This window comes from Microtus pennsylvanicus, chromosome 11, assembly GCF_037038515.1.
Source record: "Microtus pennsylvanicus isolate mMicPen1 chromosome 11, mMicPen1.hap1, whole genome shotgun sequence".
NCBI classification, from domain to species: domain Eukaryota; kingdom Metazoa; phylum Chordata; class Mammalia; order Rodentia; family Cricetidae; genus Microtus; species Microtus pennsylvanicus.
In genome coordinates this window covers 22,201,752-22,221,205 of record NC_134589.1, presented here as the reverse complement: position 1 = coordinate 22,221,205, position 19,454 = coordinate 22,201,752, and the positions used below count along the sequence as shown (strand labels likewise).

At 52.4% G+C, this 19,454-nt stretch overlaps 2 protein-coding genes and 1 long non-coding RNA gene across 3 annotated transcripts; all 3 read right to left on the bottom strand.

The window, feature by feature from the left end:
• Positions 1–1,305: 1,305 nt before the first annotated feature.
• Krt15 (keratin 15) lies at positions 1,306–5,203 on the bottom strand. Its single transcript, XM_075990770.1, has 8 exons — positions 4,715–5,203; positions 3,781–3,863; positions 3,505–3,661; positions 2,926–3,087; positions 2,693–2,818; positions 2,303–2,523; positions 1,899–1,924; positions 1,306–1,415 (listed from the first exon to the last, which is right to left on the bottom strand). Exons 1-8 carry the CDS (start codon positions 5,201–5,203, stop codon positions 1,306–1,308), a joined length of 1,374 nt encoding a protein of 457 aa, XP_075846885.1.
• A 5,053-nt stretch (positions 5,204–10,256) lies between these two features.
• Positions 10,257–15,265, bottom strand: Krt19 (keratin 19). Its single transcript, XM_075990769.1, has 6 exons — positions 14,756–15,265; positions 11,762–11,844; positions 11,415–11,571; positions 10,965–11,126; positions 10,728–10,853; positions 10,257–10,600 (listed from the first exon to the last, which is right to left on the bottom strand). Exons 1-6 carry the CDS (start codon positions 15,182–15,184, stop codon positions 10,346–10,348), a joined length of 1,212 nt encoding a protein of 403 aa, XP_075846884.1. The 5' UTR covers positions 15,185–15,265; the 3' UTR covers positions 10,257–10,345.
• LOC142860051 (uncharacterized) lies at positions 14,185–14,744 on the bottom strand. The gene is made up of 2 exons (XR_012912287.1): positions 14,571–14,744; positions 14,185–14,530 (listed from the first exon to the last, which is right to left on the bottom strand). It is a non-coding gene; the product is annotated as an uncharacterized LOC142860051 (long non-coding RNA).
• Positions 15,266–19,454: the final 4,189 nt, after the last annotated feature.

Below are 19,454 nucleotides of genomic sequence, written 5' to 3'. Positions count from 1 at the left end.
TGGATACTGCTACTGTAATGGGCCCTGGGGGATACTGGAAATTGTGAGCAAGCACAGAGGACTGGATCAAGGAAAACAGTGAAGGCAGAGTTACTTTTAATCTTGAGAAAATCAAAGGGGACTTCTTGAAGCCAGCATCTTTCCCTCTAGGTGACTTATGTGCCCTTTAGAAGGAGGTGTCTGCTTCAAAGGGAGAAAGTACAACTTTACAAAGGGACAGAGATGGACTTGGTTGGTCATCTTGAAGGCTAAACTGCCCAGTTAGACAGAAAGGAATGTTCAGTGTGTGCGGTAAGGATAGAAGCCAGGAACAAGGTCTCACAACAAGCTGTGACGGGACACAGCCTAGGATACCAGAACAAGAGCTGGTTAAGGAGTCAGGGACATAGGAGGTCCAGTCCAGCCCCAATGCTTACTGCCCATCCACCAGGCTACCAAGCAAGTTGTTCATCTCTACAACAGCAGGGTCCTCATCTCTAAGATAAGAAGGACAAACCCTAACCACCTATGGTGGTGAGTACTGAATCAGACACACGGACGAGTGTGCCTAGCATAATGTCAGCCAAATACAGCAGTCCCACAATTGAAAACAATTATTAAACATATGTTCTGTACTAGGTAGCCCAAAATACCCTACTGTCCCAGCCCCACTTCTGCCCTTCCCAGTCCTCCCCATCCCATGGGATAAAGCAGAAAAGTGAGCTATTCTGGGGCCACAGCACTCTGCACACTCAAGAATGGATGAGTACACACTCAAGGAAGTAGTGGTGCACGCCTTTAATCCCAGCACTTGGGAGGCAGAGGTAGGTGAATCTCTGTGAGTTCGAGGCCAGCCTGGTCTACACAGTGAGTTCTAGGACAGCCAGGGCCTGAAAACCCTGTATCAAAATGTGTGTGTGTGTGTGTGTGTGTGTGTGTGTGTGTGTGTGTGTGTGTGATCATTCAAGGAGAAAAAGTAAAAGAAACATAGAGGTAAGTGTCAGAATGGTGACCTCCTCAGAACCTGATGCCACCAAGACATACTGAACTCAAGACCACAAGGCATTTGTGAAGAGGAAAGTGATTCTTTATTGAAGGGGCAAGCACACAAAGGTCAGTTGCGTCGTGCACCTCCACACTCAAAAGGAAGCAGAGAGAGCTGCAATAGGGAAAACAGGCTGAGCCCAGGAAAGGGAAGCACGGAGACCCTCTTCAGGTCACTCTCTGAAGGCACGGACTGGAGTCTGCTTTTCCATCTCTGGCCAGTGCCTCTCTCAGCCCAGGGAGAGCAGGGATGCCAAGGGTCTTTTCTCCTACACCAGATACTTAGATTTCTCTCTTACGGGAAGAAACCACCTTTCCATCGACTGATTCCTCCACACTAATGTGGAAATTGCTGCTGCTGCTGCTGCCACCACCACCACCTCCCAGGGAGGCTGCAGAAACAAAAGACAGGCTTCTGCATGGGGGACTTCCAAAAGCAGGCTTAGGCCCTGGGAAAATGGACAGCACCCCTGCAAAAAGCCACTGGCCAATCCCTCTGGAGCTGCCAGGAGGTCTGGTGAATTGCTGAGCAGAGGTGAGAGCTGGTAACCTCAGGAACGCCCAGCAGTGCATGTTACGGAGGATTTTAAGCTATGCACAAACAGGAGTTACAGTGTGTGTTGTATCACACCTGCATGACGGTGAGACCAGGTAGAAAGGCAACCCCTGGTCAAAGCCTGCTCAGCCTGGAATGTTCTTAGGAACCTTCTCATCTCAGTCCCACCCAGAGTCCTTGGGGCAGGAGGTTATCCTGGAGCAGGCATACCCCAACTTATTGGGACATCTGTCTCTTCCTCCTTCCTCCCCACTGTGAGTAGAATGGTGCTGCCAATACTCGGCTCCCACCCACACCGAAGGGTTTTACCCTCTCTCACCTTCCCTGACACCAATGCCAGCCATCCTGAAAGAGAAGGAACACTGGATGTTAGCCAAGGAAGGAAGCTCCGGTCTCCCTAAGGGAGCCCTCTCCACTCACACCACATGTGACTTTTCTAAGGGCTAGGGTATCCTGGGGGTCAGTCCCTCAGGCCTGGCATCCCAAACAGACAGATTGGGAGCTGTAGTCCTGTCATGTCATTTACAGGTGAAGCACAGGTCCAGGGAGTGGAAGCAATGCACAGGAAGTAACAACCGAACACCAGAACAGAGACTCCAGGCTCCTTATGTCTCTTCCCACTCAATAAATCACATCTTGGGATAGCCTGATTTCCTCTTCTGATGGCCCTGAACCCCAGCCCATCCATCCCCCTCCTTTCTCTCCCTGCACCTGTACACCTACTTAGCATCCTGGCCCTCAAGCAGGTTGCGGTAGGTGGCGATCTCCTGCTCCAGCCGTGTCTTGATGTCCAGCAGCATGTTGTACTCCTGGTTCTGAGCTTCCATCTCGCAGCGGAGCTCACTCAGCTGGGCCTCCAGGCTGCTGATGAGCCCCTGGATCTGCTGCAGCTGGGTGGCGTAGCGGCACTCCACCTCTGCCAGAGAGTTCTCCAGCCCCGCTTTCTGGTGGGGCAAGAGATCCATAGACCCATCAGGCTAAAAGGCGACCCACTGAAGGTAGAGGGGTAGGAAGGAGAGTCCAGAATGACAGGAGTGTGTGGGTAGGGGTGAGGCTTTACCAGCCACGGAAGATGGGTACATGTGTCACCCAACAGGGCCAAAGTGACCATACCATGCTGAGCTGAGACTGCAGCTCGATCTCCAGCCCCTGCATGGTGCGTCTCAGGTCTGTGATCTCCGTCTTGCTGGTCTGGATCATTTCTGTATTGGAGGCTACCTCCTTGTTCAGCTCTTCAGTCTGCAAGTCACCCATGAGAAACATGAACCTCACGGGCCTCCTCAGAGGCCCATAGAATCAGGAGGAGTGGGAGGGCAGAGTGGGGGAGGGAGGCAAGTCAGACCCACCTTACTGAAGAACCAAGCCTCTGCATCCCGGCGGTTTTTCTCTGCAATGGCCTCATACTGTTCCCTCATCTCAGCCAGCACGTGGGTCAGGTCCACCCCAGGTGCTGCATCCATCTCCACGTTGACCTGGCCAGCCAGCTGACTGCTGAACTCTTTCATCTCCTGCAGGGCGGGGCGGGGAGGGGGCAGGCAGGTGGACCATTTAAAGACAAGTCTATAAAACAGACCTAAGAATCTGGAGTCCTGGAGCTAAACCTGACTGTCTCTAACTCACAGTATGACCTTAACACTTCATATCACCCTATCCCTGTTCCCCACGGGGGCATGAGGACCCCTCAGCTCTGACGATCTCTCTTGTTCTGGGTCCTATGCAACAAGGACCTTCAGATAATAAGCCCATGAAGCAAACCAATCTGCAGTTCACACCTAGCCTGGCCTTGGGTCCAGATTACCAGAGAATAGTGCCTCCATATCCCCCAGGGCCCCTGGGGTACATTTCTGAACCACTAAGCCCTCAGCAGACTGAGACAAAAGACCTGCGGTCCTGCTCTTCTTCCTACCCCCCTGCCCTGCTGTCACCTCCTCGTGGTTCTTCTTCAGGTAGGCCAGCTCCTCATTCAGTTGCTCAATCTGCATCTCCAGGTCGGTCCTGGCCAGGGTCAGCTCGTCCAGCACCCGGCGCAGCCCATTGATGTCGGCCTCCACACTCTGGCGCAGGGCCAGCTCATTTTCATACCTGGGGAATGGAAAGGCGCCAAAGTCAGGAAAGGTGAGGGGCCCGGGTTTCTGAGTCAGAGAGGAGAAAGGCTGGGTAGAGGGGGTGCCATAGACAGGGCTGTCGCCGTGGGAACACACTTGAGCCTGAAGTCATCCGCTGCCAGCCTGGCGTTGTCAATCTCCAGGATGACACGCGAGTTGTCGATGGTGGCAGCCAGTATCTGCAGGAGACAGAGAGTTGTACCTAAGGGCTGCTGCTTTTTCTGTCCTCTGCCCAGGTCCCCCTTTGCCAACCACTCCCCAGCTTCGCTTCCTGTGTGCTGCAGTTGTACTGACCCATGCTACCTCTCCTGTGACACCTTCAAGGCACAGAAAACTAAGGAGGCAGCATTGCCTGGGATTGCCTGTGGGACATGACTAGCCAAAGCCACGCTGCAATGGCTACAGTTGGCTTTGTCCAGTAAGAGACACTATACCAGTGTCTTCTTGGGCACAGGTCACAGTGGCTGCCTCCTGCAAGCCTTGACAGAGCTCTTCGTCTCCAAAACACTGCAATCATTGAGATCTTGGACAGCAGCTAAGGAAAGCATTTACAACTAAGGAAAACAGTTCTAGTTAGTAAAAGGGAAAGTGAGGGGGCGGCACAGCCTGTTTTAAGTTCCCTGCTCCTCTAAGATCCAACAATGCTTTCAGCAATAAAGATATCCTTCAGAGTTGAAGCAGCAAACGGTTCTGGCACTTAGAACTCGTGAGGCTGCTCCTGAACAGCATGCAGGATAAAAGTAAAAGCAATTGTTTACAAAAATCCCTGTAAGTGTTCGTGGGGCGGGGAGAAGGAGTTGTTCTCTTTTGTTGCCTCCATCTGCAGTCCCATGTATCCAAATCAGATTCCCAAGACCACTCCCTCCCGCAGCATCAAGTAGAACAGATGCGTTCCCAGTGTGCCTTGAAAGCAGGCGGATCCCAGGCCACACAGCAGGAAACGGCTTCTCCTAGCGGTAGTGTTGATGTTACAGATGTGTGCAGCATCCCAGCCGCCTGTTCCCCCTCTGTCTGACATAGGAGAACTTACTTTGTCCCGGATCTCTTCTATGGTCTTAAAGTAGTGGCTGTAGTCTCGCTCTGGACTGGCTGGGCTCTGCTTCTGGTACCAGTCTCGGATCTTCACCTCCAGCTCTGTGTTAGCCTGCTCCAGGGCACGTACTTTGTCCAGGTAGGATGCCAGGCGGTCATTAAGGTTCTGCATGGTGATCTTCTCATTGCCAGAAAGGAGACCTCCATCGCCGCCACCAAAGTCACCAAAGCCACCACCAAAACCCCCACCGAAAGCTCCACCAAAACCGCTACCAGCACCACCACCAAAACCACAGCTCATAGCGCCACCATATCCCCCTCCTGCCCCGGAGGAGACAAACCTAGCAGAAGAAGCAGAGATACTTCGGCTCCCACCTCCCCCATAGAGACTCCCTCCACCGAAGCTGCCTCCGCCAGCACGGAGGGAAGCCCCGCGGGTAGAGCCACCTCCAAAGGCGGAAGAAGTTTGCAAGAATGTGGTAGCCATGGTCAGGCAGCCTGTGCCTTCCTGTCCTTTTCAAGCAGGAGAGACTCTAGCAGAAGCTCCTGAGCTGGGCTGAAACCAGACTTCAGTGCTGTCGCCCCTGGCCTGGGACTCCTTATATACCCTTAGGAGGGGGTGGGGGCCTCGCCTCCTCCCCCTGAGTGGAGCCAACTCCTCTGCCTTCCAGACAAACACAGCTGCCTGCACACCTCCACAAGGCTCACTTGTGGGGAAGTTTTCTTTTCTTTTTTTTTTTTTCCTTAATGCAACAAAAGAGATGATTCAGAATTAATGGGGTTCTGCTCCAGGCCACATTTTAACACATGGATTACAGGTTCATTTCTTATCCAGGAAGAAGAGAGCCGCAAAAGCAAATCCTCAGCATAGCACAGCTCCCAAGATTCTCTCGTGTCCCACCCCGTTAGAGCAGCCGGGTCAGCTCTGTCCCCCACAGCTAGCATGTGAGCCTCACCCTGAGGTAGACGGCTCCCTGTTCTCAGTTTCTCCCATCGCTGCTCTGTACTCCCTGCTCAAAGGCCCTGTGCATGAGCCTTCAAGACATGGAAGTCGCTAGGAATGAGAACGCAGGTGACCACAGGGCAGCCTGAGGATAGGGTCTCGAGTCAACCTCCCACTAAGGTGACCAGAAAAGCCAGTCCCCGTCCCTCTTTCCCATCCCTGATGCCTGGGAATGTTCTCTCCTCTCGCTATCCCTTCCACCACTCCAGTCTCAGAAGTCCCTCCTGCCTCTTCAGTTCCCCCCAACTCATGGTCCTGGCTAGTTGACAAAAGCCCAGAAGGCTCAGGTTGACAGGAATCTGATTGATAATCCTGTCACCTGCCAACTGCACATGTCACCGAACCTCTGCTTGCTCCCAAGACGCGTTGGGGCAAACCCCTGCAGATAAGACTCAGGCAAGTTCCAGAAAGCCCCCGCCTTCTCCAGCAAGAGACATGTCCCTGCTTAGCAGGGCCAGATTAACCCCCATTTGCCTTGTCAACTGCTGCCAACTGGGGAGGGGCTGAGTTAGAGGCTCTGCGTGCCTAAGTGCTGGGAGGAAGGCGGGGGCAGGGGGGACTGGCAAGCAGGTGGAAGGCATCAGAGCTCAGAAGCCAAGGAATGAGTCCCATGGAATACCGAGGCCGAAAAGGGCAGGCGCACACTCAGGAGGATCCTCTGCCACCGGTTCAATAGCGCTATTTCTCTAAGGCAATGGCACTGTGGGTGGTGCCGCTCCTCATGGGGACTGCAATACAGGAAGGTGAATAGGGGTCTGGCCCGCCTTGGGCCTGTGTTTAAACCCCATTTCTATCAATGACCCCTGTGAAACACATGTCGCTTTTTAAGGCTTAGCTTCTTTGTGATATAGGACACTTTTATGGGACATGCTGAGACTCAAGATTCCCATCCTGCCGCCCACCCCCCCGCCAAATCCCCAAGTCATCCGTCAGAGGAGAGTGACGGCGGCAAGTCTGACACCTGAACCTCCTGAGAACCCTCCTCGGACTTGGGGCGTTCTCAGGCTTGGCCGCTCCAGCTAGCCATCAGATGACCCTTCTTTTGGCTGTAACAGGATAATCCTCTACTTCTGCCCCAGACTTTCAGGACTGACAAAGTACTTTTGTATCCACAATCCCCTCTAATCCCATGACACAATGCACAACTGTGGCCCGAGTTTCAGAAGGAACAAAATTAAGACTCAAAGGGATGACGCTGTGAGCACAGGACCGCCCACCTGAAGAGGGGATTACCAGGATCATGTCAGCCCTTTGATAACTCCACTCCCACCCACCCACCCAAGCAAGATACAGAAAACTTTCCTGTTATCTGAACTGGGTTAAAAGAGCTACAGGCCTCAGGTAGAGGGCTCCCCGGCAGCTTCACAGCAAGCCAGGCATCCTGGGCCTGCCCCAGACAGTATAGTATTGTCTTATGGGTGGGAGGATATTGTCTTTTCCTTCCATAGAAAAATAATCAAACCAAGATCAGTCAGAGCTCATTAAAACCTCGGCAGACATGGCGGCCCCAGCAATTAACACAGAGAACAATTAATCTTCCATCACCCCCGGGGTGAGGGAGAACTGGACTCCAGCCCGCCTCTCTTCTGCGCCCTTACACCCCGCTAGCAGCCCTTGGGGAGACTTTCCTTACACTCTCTGGCCCAAGTCAGGAGTGACACCTGCCTTCTTCTCTGGCCTAATTCAAAAGCCTCTAATCTTGGGGCTGGAGAGATGGCTCAGCCAATAGAGTATTCCCCACGCAAGTATGAAGATCTGAGGCAGGATCCCCAGTCTCCATGTAAGAGCCAGGTAGGGTGCTAAAGGTTTATCCCCCCCCCCCGCCCCCAGCACAGGGTTATAAACCCAGGGGATGGGAGAAGGAGAAGTAGATCATTGAAGCTCACTGGCCCGCCAGTCCAGCCCTGTCAGTGAGCTCCTGTCTCAGAGAACCACCCTCTCTCAAATACCAAGATGGAAAGAGATTGGAGAACAACTCTGGCCTTCACGTGCTTGCACACACGAAAGGAAGGAAGAAATGAAGGGAGGGAGGAAGGCCCTGATCTCAGTCCCAACAGCTACTGTAAACACATATCTGGGTAAGGTTAGGAGCGTCTTCATCAGCAGTCTGGGCAGATAGGTGCCTGTTTCTGGTCTTTGCCCACAGTAGCCAAACAGGTGTCTCTGTAACATGGCCTCCCTCCTTGAGATGAGGTCACGCTGCCCACCCGGGGTCTATCTCGGAGGCCTCTCTGAGCATGGATCGTGGTTCAAAATGGTTTGTCAGGGCCCGGCAGCATAGTGAGCACATTAGCTCTCATCCCACCTTCCCTGCCCTCTAGATCAGTTCCAGGGCTAGAATAATCAGCCTCTAGCCTTAGAGTCCCGCCTTTCCATGTCTACCAGGTGTATGGCTCTGTACAATGGTTTAGCCTCCTTCTGAGCTTCCATCTATGCCGGGGAAATGGAAACAGCTCCATACCTAGACGTGACTGATGCATAAACAGAGCAAGGCGACTGATGGGAAATGTGTTGCAAACTGGGATAGCCTTGATGATACCCACGATGGGAAGACCCAGCTCCGCTCTCAGCCCCAGAGCTCCCCATAAACAGCTCTGGGACTGAAAGAGCAAAGCCTTTCCATTCTGCACACACGAAGAAAGGCTTCGTCCCACACCTCAAGCCGCATCCTCCTGTGCTGGTGACCCAGTCACCTGCCACACCTGTGTGGGCCTGCACCCCGCCCCACAGTCACATTCCAGGGTCCCCTGAGGCACAGGGAGGGTTTCTGTTTTGACAAGAGAAGCTTTCATAGGCAGGGACAAGGATCTCGGGGCAATCTGAGGCCGGGGTGCGGCCTGGCCTCTGCCACCCGTTCCAAAACCTCCTGCGAACTTACGTGATGGAAGGAGACTGAGGGTATTGTAAGGCAGAGAAGGGGGGCACAGGGGTGGGCAGAAAAGGGGAGAGCGGGGCTCTGGGACCACACTTTTATAATCAGTCTTATGATTTGGAAAAAGCTAAGGTACGGAAACCCATGGGGGAAAGAAAGATATAGTGCCTTGTTCAGGCACGGGCAACCAACATTCAACTGTGTTTTCCTAAAAGGCCTCAGATGGGGTACTGAGTAAGACAAGGGTCTTTCACTTGTTGTTGCTCCCCCACAGGCCCCTGCCAACTGTCCTGAGAGCCGGCACCCTGCAACCAAGGCCTTGTTTCATGGGTCCCTTGTTTACCCTGAATTGGCCTCAGCTCTTGGCAACTCAACTGTAAACCACAAGGTCACCATACCTACCCAGGGGCAGAGCTAAACCAGGAAGCTACAGTTTTGTTCCTTTGTGAGCTCAGGGCGGGTTCCAGACAAGGCAGGTTGGGGACCCAGGTGGGAGGTCTAGGTCACAGCCCAGACCCATATTCCAGGCTCTGGGCCCAGGTAGGAGTTGGTGAGTGTTAAGGGGCTTATGCGGGGCTGCTGCGTAAGGAAATGTGTTGGTACCTGCCCACAGACCTACACCAGCAAGGACACCCTCCCCAGCCTTGCTTTAAACAGTGTCTAAACCCCAAAGTCCCAGTGTGGGTTAAGTAATGTGTCAGGACAAAACACCTGGGGAGATCCCTATCCTGAGCCATCACATGGAACAAGGCTAGGAGAAATGATGTTAGCGCTAGGAGACCACCAGGCTCACAGTGGCGGAGAACTGGACCGCTTTCACGCTAGCTCTGATTGCATTGCATCGCCTGCGTGTGGCCTCAACCAGAGGTTTAGCTTCTCCGAGCTCACTCCCTGCTATATAAAGCGCAACTCATCCTACCTCTGGGGTTGTTTCTATTAACTGACCGTAGTAGGTGTTCAGTCTGCATTCATTTCTTGCACACATCCCAACCCAAGGGAGTACAGTAGAAAGAAAACTAAGTCTGAGCCTGTTTCAATCACGCTTGTGAGGCTGGAGTGAGGAGTCTGGCAGCAGAGTCACTTACTGCACAACCATGAGGATCCGAGTTCGGAAGCCCAGCACCCACCTGGAAAGCTGATGTGGGGCCACAAGATGATTTTGTGGGTAAAGGCAAGTACCACCCACCGAACCTGACAACCTGAGTTATGTCCCTAGAACACATGTGGGTGGAAGGAGAGAGCTGACTCTTAACCTTCACATCCACACAGCGGCATGCTCGTGTGTGCACACCTACGCACGCTACGTAAATAAGAAAGCAGGTGCAGCGTTGCACATCTGCAATCTCAACCCAAGACAGCTAATGTTAACCTCTGGTCACACACACACACACACACACACACCTCACTTTTGCCATGTATTGTAGCACTGACGTATGCACCGACCACTGGGCCTCTCTAAGCCCTACTCTACCTCTCTTAAATGGAGGCGAGACTGCTGTAAAGAGCAGGTTAGATACAAACCTGTACAAATGGGAATTACCATCACCATAGCAGTGTGCTCTTGTCCCCTGCTCCCTATCCTGGGACAAGGTGGTCGTGGTTCAGATAAAACAAGGGGCCAAGACACGACCCATCACTCCATGGGCTGCAATAAGCAAAGCATCATTCTGCCCCCCGGAGAATAGTTTTATTGACAAGTCATGCCCCTCCCCAGGGGAGTCTCACTGACAGCAGGGCCGGAGCCCAGGATGGGCTCAGATGGCCTTGGTGGTGGGCAGGTTGTTGTAGTGGGCTTCCTGTCCCTCAAGCAGGCTCCGGTAAGTGGCGATCTCCTGCTCCAGCCTCGACTTGATGTCCATGAGCTGCTGATACTCGAGGTTCTGGCGCTCGGTGTCAGCGCGCACATCGCTCAACTGGGCTTCGATGCTGCTGATCACGCCCTGGATCTGTGCCAGCTGGGCTCCGTAGCGGGCCTCTGTCTCTGCCAGCGTGCCTTCCAGGGCGGCTTTCTGAGGGGAGGGAAAAGGGCCATGAGTCAGCAGAGGCAGGTTCCTGAACACAGGTACTGTCACCAGCCGAGCTACCAGAGGTTGAAAGGGCACAAGCGTGTGGCCCGTAGGGTGGAGACACACGTACCATGCTGAGTTGGGACTGCAGCTCAATCTCGAGACCCTGGAGGGTGCGTCGAAGGTCGGTGACTTCCGTCTTGCTCACCTGGAGCTGCTCAGTGTGGACAGCGACCTCCTTGGTCAGCTCCTCGGTCTGTAACAGGACAGGTCAAGGAAAAAATAAGCAACAAGGCTTATCATTGCGTGGGGGAGTCAGGGTCTCTTTTCTCACCAACCCTACAGGACACCGCCATCCTCTGCATACCCGAGTGATGAACAAGGCTTCAGCATCCTTCCGGTTCTTCTCAGCCATGACCTCATATTGACTTCTCATGTCACTCAGGATCTTGGCTAGGTCGACGCCTGGAGCAGAATCCACCTCCACACTGACCTGGCCACCCACCTGGCTCCTCAGGGCACTAATTTCCTGTAAAGACACCATAGAAGTGGGCATGTCAAGACCTACACATGCTGGAGCTGGACCAGGTCACTCCCCCAGGCCCTGAGCCAGAAAGGGTTTGTTTTGGAGGTGCCAATCTAGGAGCCAACACTGAAGAGTAATGTGATGGTCATCACGCCCGGCTGGGACTGTGAGACGAATGGTCACAAGCCATTCGTCTGATGATGTAAGAAATGAGGTCATGGCCAGTGAGTCCAAGATAATGATGTCTCTCAGCTCTAGGACATGGTGGACAGAAGGCCCCGCTCGACCCACCTCCTCATGGTTCTTCTTCAGGTAGGCCAGTTCCTCCTTCAGGCCCTCAATCTGCATCTCCAGGTCGGTCCTGGCCAGGGTCAGCTCGTCTAGCACCCGGCGCAGGCCATTGATGTCGGCCTCCACACTCAGACGCAAGGCCTGCTCGGTCTCAAACCTTTCAAAGGAAATAGTTACAGTCAGACTAGTGTTGGCTCTGTGTCTCCATCAACATCCCCAGCGTTTAGGAGTCTGTGGGGGTTTGCTTCAATCCAACTCAAATCCACTGCACTGAGCACTATAAAGGCCTGGGGTTGCTCCTAACCCACCACCCTGGCTTCTGAAGCTCCCAAAGCAGGGATACTTACTTGGTTCGGAAGTCATCTGCAGCCAGACGGGCATTATCAATCTGCAGGACAATCTTGGAATTGTCAATGGTGGCACCAAGAATCTGGAAGGGAGGAGGCCGGAATTTGGCACCAGTTTTACAAACCAGTGTTACCTATCCACTTTCTTCCCAGAGAAGGAGGGAGAAATGAATGAATGGGTCACACTCCCTAAACGCTACCATCCAGCCTGTTCTCTGGGAGGCTGGTCCACAGCCCCTGAGCACACACTGCATAAGAAATTGGGTGAAGGGAGTCGGGCAAAGAGGCAAATCCAGAAAGACATGTCTAAGGCTTGTGCAGGTAAAACTCGAAGTGGTCTGAAAGGGACCTATAAACCTGAAGCCGTGAAGCCTTGAGAATCGCTTATCCCACAGGGCGGAGTGGTGCACACCTTTAACCCGAGCACTTGGGAGGCAGAGGAAGAAGGATTGCTGTGAGTTCAAGGCCAGCCTGGTTTACAGAGCTAGCTCTAGGATAGCCAGGGCTACTCAGAAAACCCTGTCTTAATGAAGAAGGAGGAGGAGGAGGAGGAGGAGGAGGAGGAGGAGGAGGAGGAGGAGGAGGAAGAGGAGGAGAAGGAGGAGGAGAAGGAGGAGGAGAAGGAGGAGGAGAAGGAGAATCTCTTTCTTTTAAAAAAACTTATTTATTTATTTATTATGTATACAATATTCTTTCTGCGTGTATGCCTGAAGGCCAGAAGAGGGCACCAGACCTCATTACAGATGGTTGTGAGCCACCATGTGGTTGCTGGGAATTGAACTCAGGACCTTTGGAAGAGCAGGCAATGCTCTTAACCGCTGAGCCATCTCTCCAGCCCAAGAATAGTCTCTTATCCCTGTCTATATCCCACACTCAAAGCATATTCTGCCTTCCAGGGGGTTGGGGTTGGGGTATCTTTCATTGATCATCCACAATGTGCCAGGCACCTTGGGTACCTTACCCTTCAGAGTCACTCAGTCTCACTCCCACATGGGTACCACCCCGGTACCACCCCGGTACAGAATTAGATATCCTGAGCTTCCCCAGTCTGAAGACTCTCTGATCTGAGGGTTCATTCAAATCATCCAAGTCTCCACTGATTTAAATACCTGGGCTCAGTGTTTTCAAAGATTAGGTCACGACCACTCATTGTGACATCATTCGCAGGATTTGTTGTTGTTTTATGTTTTGTTTTGTTTTGTTTGATTTGGTTTCATCTGGCTTGACTTTTCCAAACAGAGTCTCACTGTGTAGCTCAGCTGGCATTAGCCTCATCATCCTCCTGCCTCTGCTTCCTAGTGCTGGGATTATAGGTGTAAGCCACCACAGCTACATTGGTTGGGGAGGGGACGGAGAGGGCAATGGCTGGAGAAAACAGCAGGATATGAAAATCAGAGGAGACCACAGCAGAGTAAGAATTGCTTCTAGCTGGCCATGGTGGCGTACGCCTCTAATCCCAGCACTCGGGAGACAGAGGCAGGAGAATCTCTGTGAGTTCAAGGCCAGCCTGGTCTACAGAGTGAATTCCAGGACAACTAAGGTTGTTACACAGAGAAACCCCGTCTCAAACTTAAAAATGAGTTGCCTTCAGATACATCTGCTGTGGGCATGTGAAAGGGGATAAGACAGGAGAAAAAGGGTGTTTGCTGCTTTGTTAAAAAAAACACTACTCTCACAAAGAATAAATAAAAAATAAAATAAAAAGAAAACACTACTCTCGCTGTTTGATTGGGATCTCTAGCATCAGTGCCCAACACCATGCTGGGTTCACACAGCGCTAGAAAATGCTCTAGAGAACTGCATGATGGGATATCTAGCAGGGAGGGAGCTGTTATTAAATACTTCCCTGGTCTCTGGTACATTTCTTCAGGGCTCAGCTCTTCCCTAGAAGGGAAGACCACGCCCCATCCTACAGGCCTGTGTTTCAGACAGACCTGGTTGCCTTCTCTGTACCTGGTACTTCAAGAGAGAGTCCACATAACCCCTCCCTGTCTCTCATTTGCTAAAACAGTTTTTTTTTTAATTTTTCTTTTCTCTTGTTTTGTTTCATGTTGGGGTTTTCCTGTTTGTTTGTTTGGAGCTTTTGTGGGGGGAGAGGATTAGGGAGATTCACGTAGCCCTGACTTGTCTCATGTTAGCATGTAGCTGAGCCAGGAACTCAGCCTCTATCTAGCCCAGTGATTCTCAACCTGTGGGTCACAACATTTACAACATTTACTGTTCATAACAGTAGTAAAATTACAGTTATGAAGTAGCAACAAAAGTGATTTTATAGTTGGGGGTCAACACAACATGAGGAACAGTGCGTATTAAAAGGTCTCACATTAGAACTGTAGAAAACCTCCGCTCTAGCCTCTACCTCCCTGGTGCTGGGATTACAGGCCTGAGCTACCATGCCTGACTAGAAATTTTTTGAGACGGGGGAGGGGAGGGAGTATCTATGCAGCCCCCAGCTCTTCCATTCTTCCCAGAGCTCCTTGTGAGCCTGGGTGGTCCTCTGGGCTGGAGAAGAGGGGGAGGAGGGCTGACGTGAAGAAAACCAGACGCGCACTATCAGGAAAAGAATGCTGAAAACTCCCTGAAGAGGGTCGCTGGCTCAGATGAACCAAGAATCCCACAGGCTAATATCCCGGTCCCCAGCCGAGGCTATGGCTAGCAGCCTCCAGCTCTGGGCAGCCCACAACTGTGTGGCATTGCTCTCTCTTTGGATATCCCTGACCCTCTCTCCAAGCAGGTTCCCCACCACCCCTGAAGGCCCCACCCACTTACCTGTCCGTCTCGGCTACCCCTGAAGGCCCCACCCACTTACCTGTCCGTCTCGGCTTCTTCCACCCCGCCTCCACTCGAGTTCCAGGGTCCAGCCCAGCCTTTCTGCCCCACCCTGCCGGTTCTCCCACGAAGTTGTAACGGGTTCGCCCGCCCGCGGGCTGAGTTTCCACCACTTCCCCGCCCAACCCCAGCAAGTGCACCTCCCAGGGCCCCGCCGCTGCCCACCTTGTCGCGCAAGTCCTGGATGGTCTTGAAGTAGTGGCTGTAATCGCGGGAGGGTCCGGGCCCCTGCTTCTGGTACCAGTCGCGGATCTTCACCTCCAGCTCGCCGTTGGCTTGCTCCAGGGCGCGCACCTTGTCCAAGTAGGAGGCGAGGCGATCGTTGAGGTTCTGCATGGTGACCTTTTCGTTGCCAGCCAGCAGCCCATCGGACACAGCCACAGTCCCACCGAAACTTCCGCCATAGCCTCCGCCATAGTTCCCGGAGGACGAGGTCACGATACGGGTAGAGGACACGGACACACCGCGGCCGCCTGAACCCCCGTGGATGCTGGGTGCACGGAAAACACCACCTGACCCAAAGCGCACCGAGCCTCCGCCCATTCCCCCGAAAGAAGAGGTGGCTGAGGACTGGCGATAGCTATAGGAAGTCATGGTGAAGAGGAAAACTTTAGCGAAGCGACAGGGGACGCAGGCCTGAGAGCAGCTGACCGCAAGAGGAGTGGCAAGGCCCTCACCTGGGGCTTTTTATGCCCCAGGCGGGAGGGGGATGGAGTTGTTGCAGGGGCGGGTATCACAAATATAGGCGCTCTCCCCATTGGTCAATTCCTGGCGACTCTGGCCCTACCTCTCCCCTCCCAAGAGCCAGAGGCCCCAGTCCTCCCCACAGCTGCCCCACCCCAGGCCACTCCAAGACAGAACGAACCCATTCTGACTCCTCAGCCCCCCACTACACAGGCTTAGACAACACTGACTTCCGGAATGACAGTATCACCGTGGCCCTTTAAGACCTCCAAGAATGTGACACCCGCAGGAATGACACCCCTTTGAGCCCCCACTCAATAACTTCTCTGAAAGTGCCTCCTTTGGAATTATGCTGATAAATCCCTCCCTCCATGTGATCATTCACACACACACACCAGATTTTTATACACCACTGGAAATAACAGCCTCTCAGAGTCCCCCTGGTGGCAGAGACCACCACCCCAATTCCCCATTCATTCCCTCTTGACAAAGACAGATCCTGTTCCTTGACTGTCTGAGGCAAAGTTGCCCCACCCTGCTGTAGCCATACAAAGCCGTAGGTGACAATAGATACAGCTTCAGGAAACACCAGGCTGCCAGAGTGGCTTCTCCACTGTGTAGGTGCTTAAACCTCACCTCCAACATGGTTGACCCAGCTCAGAAACTCAACTCTCACCCCTACAGGGACATCTCCCTACCCCAGTCTCAAGATTATGCATTTAGCAAGACCTCTGAGTGTCTTTAACATTCCCATGATGAGGACTCTGAGCCTGGCAGAAGCTAATTGCTTGCGCATGAGGCATTTGGCACCTGCCACCCAGAAAAAGAAATGGAATGGAGCCTGCCTTCCTTGGACAGTTCTGGGGTGTTAAACAGTGTGTTCAAATGGGGGAGGCTGAATCCAGAGGACCTCAGAAACCTCCTTAGAACAGAGGGGAAGGGGGAAGTGGACTAAAATCAGCAACTCAGAGTGGAGCATCTCCACTTCCAGCCCCCAGTGCAACAATTCCAGACCCTTCTTGCTAGATCTCTTCCTTGGGCCAGGCTCCCTGATCCATACTGTGGGGCTCTTCAACAGCTTCACCCCCGAGTTCCTACCCACGCCATCTCACTAGTCCTTAGTAGTGTCCCCATGGTACTTTCTAGTTTTGTCAGAGCTGTCTCTGTCTCAGGACAGAAATCCTGGGCCTCCTGAAAGAGGGGTTAGGGATATGGGGAGACAGCTCAGACGCTCCCTGTCTCCAAGCCCTGTTAACTCCCGTGAAATGAAATGAAGAGTGTTCAAAGCCAGTCCTCTCTTTTGAAGAGCCATTTCTCTAAAACCCAGCAAACTGCCTTCTAGTCACCATCTAGAAGGCAACCACAGCGCGCGCGCACACACACACACTATCATGGTCATACATGACTATAAATTAGGGAATCCGTTGTAGAAGGGCCCTAGGGGGTCACGAAACAGGGTGTAACTGAATCTCCATAAAGGTTTTAGTGGCTAAGGTGAGCTGGCCACTGTGAGTCATTCCTTATCTGGCCCTGAGGAGGAGGCCTGCTTCCTGGGAGAGGTGAAGGAGGAGATTGGCCAGCTAGTTAGTTACGCTGCTCCATGCTCCCGGCATAGAGTATAGCAACCAGTATTTCCGCCTGACTGAGGGGTCTTGGGAAGGGGCTTTGTGTCCAGAAACAAAAGTACCAGGAAGAGGTCTGTACTCTGAGCTTCCTCAGCGTCTAAGGAGGTCTCTGTCCACTCCTGCCACAGTGACATTACCCTGGGTGCAATATTACAAAGCCTTTCCAGAACTCTTTGCAGCCCATCTTAAAGATAAGGAAACCACTCCATGCAAGGCAGTAACTGCCAGAGATCCACAACCAAGATTGTCCGGATTCCAGCCTCTTGACCCCAGCCCACACAACCTGGGATTCTGAGTGTGGGAGACTCTGCTCACCCTTCCAAGAGTGCACAGCCCACAAAGAACTCTCTAAGGTTCCAACAATCAGTCCCAGACTGGCCTGCGATCCTGGTCACTGAGGGCCCAGCCAGAGAGAAGACCCTGCTCCCTCTCTCTGGTCTCAGCAGTGTCTCCCAGAGCTCAGTGGCTTATGAAGAACTTAATCGGAGTACCTAGCAGGGAATGAACACTCAAATGGTTTCATTATTATTCTTATTATTTTATTATATAAAATTATTAGTATTAAATAATATGTGGTTATCATAATTATAATTACTAGTATTGTTATCTAACTCTGTTTAATAGGACCATAGGCTCTTTTGTCTGGTGACTCTCAGCAGTAGCCCCAAATGACATAAAAGGCTGGTCCAACCCAAGAGTGCTCAGAGAAGTAAGGTGAGGAGTTATCTTACTTAGGTCACATGCTTACTGACGAGAGCTGAGATCGCCTCCTAAATCCTGGCTATCAGGTAGAGACCCCACATCTCCATCTGGACATATTCTAGAAGTCTCTTCCACTGAGCAAAGACTTCTACGTCTCCCAGAAAAGCTGTTAATGGTAGGAAACTTGTCTAATCCCTGAGAAAATAGGGAAAGGTTTGGGGGCTGCTGGGACTGAGAGCACCCAAGTAGAAATAGCGTGTGATGATGACAGTGACCGCATGGTGACAAGATAATAATGAAGGTGACAATGGTGACAGCAGGCAATTATTGTGTGCCACTTCTGTGCAGGGCCATTCTGCAAGAAACTGCATACACTGCCTCAAGTAACCTGTAGTCACAAAGCTGGGGCTCAAAGGGCCAACAACTGAACCAAAGTCCCACGAATAAGAGGTGGACCTAGGCGTCAGGCACAGCCCCCCTAGAGCCACAGTCCCAGCCATTATGGCTTTTTCTGATTTCACTGGGCAGAGGTCAAGGTGCTTTCCTCCACTGGCCTGGAGAAAGACTTGTCCAGTTGAGGAGGTTGTAGCTTCACCCACCGAGGTCCTCACTGTCCTTTCTGCTCCTGTACAGTCATTTGTAAGTCACTGGAGCGTTGGAGCAGAGTTCCTCCCCCAAGTTCAGCCTAGCAGAAGGGATAGACTCATGCTGGAGAGGAAAAAGGTAGACTTGAGGAAAATTTCACGGAGTCAGCCGCAGAATAAGTAAACAGCCCCGTTACCTAGGGGACAATGCTCTTCTCTGGAGACCATCAGCCCTGAGCACTCAAGGTCCCTCTCACCCTGTCATTCACTGGACACGCACCAAGCCCCTTCATCCACACCTGGCATGTTGCATGTTGCTAGGTTCTGAGATACAGGTGCAAACATAAGCTTTTCCTGTCACTAAGAGTCTGACGTACATAAGGGGTAAGAGAGAGAGAGACAGATGAGCTTTGAAGGAAATGGTGGCCCACACCTGTGATACTAGCGCTCAAGAAACTGAAGCAGGAAGATTGCTCTGTCTGAAGCCAGCTGGGTTATAATGAGATCTGGCTAAAAGGAGGGGGGGGGGGAAGGAAGGAGAAAAAGAAAATAAAAGGAAAGAGCAAATTGGATGTGTGCATCTAACATCAGCCCCTTCCTAAAGCCCTGAAGAGACAAGAAGGATGCCTAAAGACAGCGAGAGCCTGCAGAAGATGAGTAATCTCAAAAACGGGAGCTGTAGTAGGAGAGGCTCCAAGACCTAAGGTGTAGGAAGAAAAAAAGAGCAGGAAACCCAGAGGAGGTGGAGGTGGGAAATCCAGGGCACCAAATCTCTGAAAGTTTCCATGAGTAACACTGGGCCCCCACTTAAACCCCATCCCCAATGAAAGAAGCCAGGTGACCTCCTCTCTCCATCCAGGAAAAGATGCAAGATTCACCCCCCCCCACCCCACCCCACCCCACACCCACACCCACCCCCGCCGTCTGCAATGAATGCCAAGGGATGGTTGGTTGGGTGGTTGGCTTCCTGTTTTGAAGACTGGATCTCATGTAGCCCAGGCTGGCCTCTACCCTCACTGTGTAATCACAGAGGATCTTGAACTTCTGTTCCTGTTGCCTCTACTTTCCAGGTACTGAGATTTCAGGCAGGCTGAAGAGGTGGCTCAGTTGTTTAAGGCCAGTCTCACCACCAAAAATATAAGAGATTTCAGGCATACGCCATTATACTTAGTTCTATGCAGTGCTGGAAATCTAACACAGGGCCTGGTTCGCCTTCAGCAATTGTTCTAGCAACTGAGCCACATCCCCAGTCAAAAAAAATTGCAGAAT

Bases quoted from the DNA above. Each gene is read 5' to 3' on its own strand.
- Krt15 (XM_075990770.1), bottom strand. From the start codon at position 5,203: ATGGCTACCACATTCTTGCAAACTTCTTCCGCCTTTGGAGGTGGCTCT. The intron at 2,819-2,925 runs GTGGGTCTGACT...GGTGACTTGCAG, and splicing joins AGGCTTGGTTCTTCAGTAAG to ACTGAAGAGCTGAACAAGGA. The intron at 2,524-2,692 runs GTATGGTCACTT...TTGCCCCACCAG, and splicing joins TGCAGTCTCAGCTCAGCATG to AAAGCGGGGCTGGAGAACTC.
- Krt19 (XM_075990769.1), bottom strand. From the start codon at position 15,184: ATGACTTCCTATAGCTATCGCCAGTCCTCAGCCACCTCTTCTTTCGGG. The intron at 11,127-11,414 runs GTGGGTCGAGCG...GTGTCTTTACAG, and splicing joins TGAAGAAGAACCATGAGGAG to GAAATTAGTGCCCTGAGGAG. The intron at 10,601-10,727 runs GTACGTGTGTCT...CCCTCCCCTCAG, and splicing joins TGCAGTCCCAACTCAGCATG to AAAGCCGCCCTGGAAGGCAC.